General features: G+C 43.8%; 1 protein-coding gene across 4 annotated transcripts in view; it reads right to left on the bottom strand.

Moving 5' to 3' along the window:
* Positions 1-1115: 1115 nt before the first annotated feature.
* LOC106604208 (sideroflexin-1) overlaps positions 1116-6688 on the bottom strand; it is a 34658-nt gene continuing 29085 nt past the window's right edge. For 3 of the 4 annotated variants that reach the window (XM_014198651.2, XM_045717877.1, XM_045717876.1), the window contains exons 10-11: positions 4863-4910; positions 1116-4780 (exon numbers count right to left, since the gene is read on the bottom strand). In XM_014198651.2, coding sequence (XP_014054126.2) covers positions 4684-4780; positions 4863-4910 — 145 coding nt within the window. In that variant the 3' untranslated portion in view covers positions 1116-4683. The remainder of the gene's footprint in view (positions 4781-4862; positions 4911-6688) is intronic. The other variant, XR_006769820.1, reaches the window with a different exon arrangement.

Here is a 6688-nt window from a genome sequence, read left to right as displayed (position 1 = left end):
TTTGAAACACACAGGATCATTCTGGCCCATCAAATCCACTTGATTCGCTTTTTAAATGGTTAAAACATTCCTATTGCAGTAAAGTGCACTATGGTGGAAAAAGTATTTGCTTTTTGACCAGTAGATGGCAGTAGGTAACCAGTGGTTTTACCTGTCTGGGTTTGAATGAGAGCTATGATAACGTTATATTTACAGACTTTTTCATATTGTGTTATATGGAGACTGAATAAACCATGTGACCTGACCAGAGGAAATGCTAGTAAGGTTCCAGTCCTGCGCTCCAGGACATCGACAGCATCCGCTGTCACAGGAAGGCCAAGGACCACAGCCTGTTCACACCACCACCGCCTAGAAGGTGGAGACAGTACAGGTGTACTAAAGCTGGGATTGAGAGACGGATGAACAGCTTCTATCTGCAGGGCATCAGACTGTTTAACAGTCTCCACTAGCTGGCCTACGCCAAGTAACCCTGCCCTGAACTTAGTCACTGTAACTAGCCGGCCACCACCCGGTACTCTACCCTGCACCTTAGAGACTGCTGCTCCATGTACATAGACACTGGTCACTGTAATGTTTACATCCGGTTTTACCCACTTCATATGTACACTGAGCAAACAGGTGAATCCAGGTGAAAGCTATGATCCCTTATTGATGTCGTTTGTTAAATCCACTTCAATCAGTGTAGATGAAGGGGAGGAGACGGGTTAAAGAAGGATTTTTAAGCCTTGAGACAATTGAGACATAGATTGAGTATGTCTGTCATTCAGAGGGTGAAGACAAAATATTGAAGTGCTTTTAAACAGGGTATGGTAGTAAGTGCCAGGTGCACCGATTTGTGCCAAGAACTGCAACGCTGCTGGGTTTTTCACACAACAGTTTCCCGTGTGTATCAAGAATGGACCACCACCCAAAGGACATTCAGCCAACTTCACACAACTGTGGGATGCATTAGAGTCAACATGGGCCAGCATCCCTGCTTTCAACACCTTGTAGAGTCCATGCCACGAAGAAATTAGGCTGTTTTGAGGGATTTTATTGCACCTGCGATTAAAATCTTCAAATCTGTGTATGCAACCAATCTTTGATTTCATTTAGTAGTAAAAACAGTACAACCCTTTTGAGACTTCATTATTTTTTATTTCATCCAGTTAGTCTAGACATTACAACATCCCAAATTGACTGCAAAAAAAACCAATGAAATACCATGATTCCAGAATACCCTTTCCTAAAAATACCCATTTCATTTAGATTACTGTAAACTGTCATGACGTATTCCTCTTCAGTGTATTTCTATCACTTTGGCTAGATTGACATTGCAGCAGATTGACACTGCAGCAGATAGACTGAAGGCCTGTAAAACATTGATTGATATTTATGTAAGACTTTTAATTTGTAGTAATTAAAGTTTGTTCGGGCAGGTTTGTGTGGCATTTCTTGGGGTTTGGTACATCAAGTTAAAGAGACACAAATACATTGTCCGCTGGTTGACAAATATTCAGTTATTAGAATCCATTGTGCTCATCTCTCACTAATTGTTGCTTTTCAAAGTTACATTAATATATTTGATTAATGAACGTGAATGTGCTTCATCACATAAGTCACTTATTGGACTTTAAGTTTGAAATACTGAGAATTAGAAATGTGTAGAATCTCAGATCAACCATCAATTACAATATTCCAAATCTAGCATTCAGAGTTTTACATATGAAAAACATCAAACAATGAATAGATGCTGAGACTGTGATTCAATCCCAGGCACGTTATAGAGCAGACCACTTTAACGTCGTTTACAGCGTTTACCGTCAGCGTTGAACGTTTCAACGTCAGAGACATTGCCTTTAAAAGGTGCAGTGTCTGTCCAATGCACTGCTCTATAACACCTTGGATTGAATCCATGCCTCAGTTTGAATTAGATCTGCCGATGCTACATTTAACTGCTGAAATACACTGAAACATTATCCATTGCTTAAAGCCTCTTCAAACCATCTGTAAGAACGACTTCTACAGCAGGATTCTCTCTGAAAATACTTATATAGAAACCATATAAGTCAATACTGGTAGATATATTTTTCATACTTAAAACATTAAAAACACCTTACAAAAATAACATAATGCGATGAAAAAGGAGGATACTATTATCAACCAAACAGAATGTTCACAATAATTATTTTAAACACTTTTTTTTTAAGTATTACTTCCATTTACTTCTTAGACATAAACTCTGGAATAAACTGGATAAAAAATAGCAATCTGTGTATTAAGTGTGTTTTTAAGGTATATGGTAATGATATTACCCAGAGTTCCTTTTGTCTGACAGTACTGGACCAGTAGACTACCTGTTGTTTTTGCTGATGTTACTGTAGTCCCGAGTTTTAACACCATAACAGTGCATTTGAGTGAATCTTTCAGCAGGTCAATCATTCACTATTCCTCAAATTCTCTGTCATATAGATTTTAAATTAGGGATTGACAAACGTGCCTGAGAGATGGTCTAGCCAGTGGCGGTTCTAGACCATTTCAACTGGGAGGGGGCTAAGCTGGGGCCAGTTGTACTGTTAGAGGGGCCAGTTACATTAGACGTTATTGTTGTCATATCGTTTTGCATGTGGTACGATACTGTTGTGTTCCGCCTAAAGCCATCCCTCTAGAAAATGTGTGGGTTAAATTACAGTTCCGCGTTGCCATTGTCTAATAACGGATGTAAAAAAAGAACGATAGCAAAAATGAGTTATGTAAAAATTATTTAATACTCCACATTTAGGGGGGCCACAAGGGGGTCCAAAATTGTTGTCACAGGGGAACTGGCCCCCCCGGCCCCCCTCAGAACCGCTAGTGGGTCTAGCTAGCCTGAGACAGCAGCGGAGTAGCACAATAAAACAAACATACCATCATCTCTTTGGCACATGGTTCAGCAAGGTCTGTGGGTTGTCTCATGACTGGGTCGTCATTCAGGACCGCAAGGTTTTGCTCACTATCAAGAAACAACGCTCAACACTTCATAACGCTGTGCCACACCTTGAAATGGATCTCTAATTTCATTTCGAAGCAAAACGGCATGACGGATTCTGCTTTAGGGGGAGATTTGCCCCCCCCCCCCAGAAACTGTATCAAACTTGAAGGTATTTCTTTGAACATAAGATTTGCCATCGTTTTGAAACACAGATGCAGAGGATGCCACCCTGAAAGCAGTGGAGGCTGCTGAGGGGAGAACGGCTCATAATAATGGCCTGAACGGAGCAAACGGAATGGCATAAAAAAAACATGTGTTTGATGTATTTGATACCCTTTGACTGATTCCGCTCCAGTCATTAACACGAGCCCGTCCTCCCCAATTAAAGTGCCACCAACCTCCTGTGTCTGAAGTGACGATACAGACAGACTAGTTGACTGTCTGAAACACACCTGTAACCAACCATATGCCGTACTATCACACTGATGAGGAGTGGTTTGTTCATGCATGGTTTGGGAAGCAGAATAGATAGTCTGGAATAAATATCAGTTATATGAAGATATTGCATCAAAAGCACCAGTAATATACATAACAATGGGTATTGGAGACCATTAAAAGATCTCAATGTTAGGGGGAGTAAACCCTGGTCATGGAACCAATGTAGACACCATCCCAAATGGCACTCTATTCCCTACATAGTGCACTACTTTTGACCAGAGCCCTATGGGAATAGAATGCCATTTGGGATGCAGACCTGGCAAAGTTCACTCATTTGGCAAATATGAATTCATTAAAATGCACTGTATGTCATATTGTTATTCTCTGAAATGACACTAATTTATTACTGTCAAGAGGTTGTGTATTGTTGAGAGGTCTCACAAACCGTTGTTGAGATTTGGCAAATAAATTAACTTAATTTTGGAGTAGGCATCATAGTTAGGGGGAGAGGGTGAGGGGAGGGGAGGGGGTGAGGGGAGGATGGAAACAAGGGATTCTGTCTGTGGAGCGGAGGAGAAAGGAGGACAGTTGAGGATGAGAAGCAAAACTTAACTTTGGCACACAGAATGAGGAAGAGGGTTGTTGCTGTCTGCCACCAGTACAGATGGTGTGAGGGTAGTATGGCAGTGCCAGGAGGGTTGGTGGTGGGCTGGGGATGGTGTCTGCCACCAGTACAGATGGTGTGAGGGTAGTATGGCAGTGCCAGGAGGGTTGGTGGTGGGCTGGGGATGGTGTCTGCCACCAGTACAGATGGTGTGAGGGTAGTATGGCAGTGCCAGGAGGGTTGGCGGTGGGCTGGGGATGGTGTCTGCCACCAGTACAGATGGTGTGAGGGTAGTATGGCAGTGCCAGGAGGGTTGGTGGTGGGCTGGGGATGGTGTCTGCCACCAGTACAGATGGTGTGAGGGTAGTATGGCAGTGCCAGGAGGGTTGGCGGTGGGCTGGGGATGGTGTCTGCCACCAGTACAGATGGTGTGAGGGTAGTATGGCAGTGCCAGGAGGGTTGGTGGTGGGCTGGGGATGGTGTCTGCCACCAGTACAGATGGTGTGAGGGTAGTATGGCAGTGCCAGGAGGGTTGGCGGTGGGCTGGGGATGGTGTCTGCCACCAGTACAGATGGTGTGAGGGAAGTATGGCAGTGCCAGGAGGGTTGGCGGTGGGTTGGGGTTGGTGTCTGCCACCAGTACAGATGGTGTGAGGGTAGTATGGCAGTGCCAGGAGGGTTGGCGGTGACACTCATAGTCCTTTGTTAAAGTAGATCCTCTCCACCCCGGGGTGGCTCACACGGATCTTCTCCTGAAGATCTGGCTCCAATCGGCTTACTGACATAGAGCTGAGAGAGAGAGAGAGAGAGAGAGACCACATATTATTGCTGTGAGACTGATCAACACAGCTACCAATGGGGATTCACTCACCTCTTCTGGGGGAACAGTGCACAGCACAGTGGAGTGGCAAACACCAGGCTGAAAGACAAGCACACATCTATTATACTACAGAGATCTAGAGCCTGTAGATCAGATACCACAGCTATAATGTGTGTTGCTTTAAAACATGTTTAAAACATGTTCAACATGTTGCTTTAAAACAGCTGTTGTGAAATCTAAACGACACTGTGCTTATGTTTACTTGATAGTATTCATTGACAGTATACTGTATGTAACAGGTCCTTCACAGCGTTGACAGTATACTGTATGTAACAGGTCCTTCACAGCGTTGACAGTATACTGTATGTAACAGGTCCTTCACAGCGTTGACAGTATACTGTATGTAACAGGTCCTTCACAGCGTGGACAGTATACTGTATGTCACAGGTCCTTCACAGCGTTGACAGTATACTGTGTCACAGGTCCTTCACAGCATTGACAGTATATGTCACAGGTCCTTCACAGCGTTGACAGTATACTGTGTGTCACAGGTCCTTCACAGCGTTGACAGTATATGTAACAGGTCCTTCACAGCGTTGACAGTATACTGTATGTCACAGGTCTTTCACAGCGTTGACAGTATACTGTATGTCACAGGTCCTTCACAGCGTTGACAGTATACTGTGTCACAGGTCCTTCACAGCATTGACAGTATATGTCACAGGTCCTTCACAGCGTTGACAGTATATGTCACAGGTCCTTCACAGCGTTGACAGTATATGTCACGGTATCTTCACAGCGTTGACAGTATATGTCACGAGGACTTCACAGCATTGACAATATACTGTATGTCACAGGTCCTTCACAGCGTGGACAGTATACTGTATGTCACAGGTCCTTCACAGCGTTGACAGTATACTGTATGTCACAGGTCCTTCACAACGTAGACAGTATACTGTATGTAACAGGTCCTTCACAGCGTTGACAGTATACTGTATGTCACAGGTTTCACAGCGTTGACAGTATATGTCACGGTATCTTCACAGCGTTGACAGTATATGTCACAGGTCCTTCACAGCGTTGACAGTATATGTCACGAGGACTTCACAGCATTGACAATATACTGTATGTCACAGGTCCTTCACAGCGTGGACAGTATACTGTATGTAACAGGTCCTTCACAGCGTTGACAGTATATGTCACAAGTTCTTCACAGCGTTGACAGTATACTGTATGTCACAGGTCCTTGACAGCATTGACAGTATATGTCACGAGGACTTCACAGCGTTGACAGTATATGTCACAGGTCCTTCACAGCGTTGACAGTATATGTCACAGGTCCTTCACAGCGTGGACAGTATACTGTATGTAACAGGTCGTTCACAGCGTTGACAGTATATGTCACAAGTTCTTCACAGCGTTGACAATATATGTCACAGGTCCTTCACAGCATTGACAGTATATTCGGTAGTCTCAGCGTTGACAAATTCACAGGTCCTTGACAGCATTGACAGTATATGTCACGGTTTCTTCACAGCGTTGACAGTATATGTCACAGGTCCTTCACAGCGTTGACAGTATATGTCACAGGTACTTCACAGCGTTGACAGTATATGTCACAGGTTCTTCACAGCGTTGACAGTATATGTCAAGGGTCCTTCACAGCGTTAACAGTATACGTCACAGGAAGCCGTCGAAATGTTGGTTTATCAGCAGTCCAAATGGTGGTTTATCAGCAGTCCAAATGGTGGTTTATCAGCAGTCCAAATGTTGGTTTATCAGCAGTCCAAATGTTGGTTTATCAGCAGTCCAAATGGTGGTTTATCAGCAGTCCAAATGGTGGTTTATCAGCAGTCCAAATGGTGGTTTATCAGCAG

This window comes from Salmo salar, chromosome ssa05 (genome assembly GCF_905237065.1).
Source record: "Salmo salar chromosome ssa05, Ssal_v3.1, whole genome shotgun sequence".
In the NCBI taxonomy this organism is placed as follows: Eukaryota; Metazoa; Chordata; class Actinopteri; order Salmoniformes; family Salmonidae; genus Salmo; species Salmo salar.
This window is presented reverse-complemented; position numbering and strand designations above follow the sequence as displayed.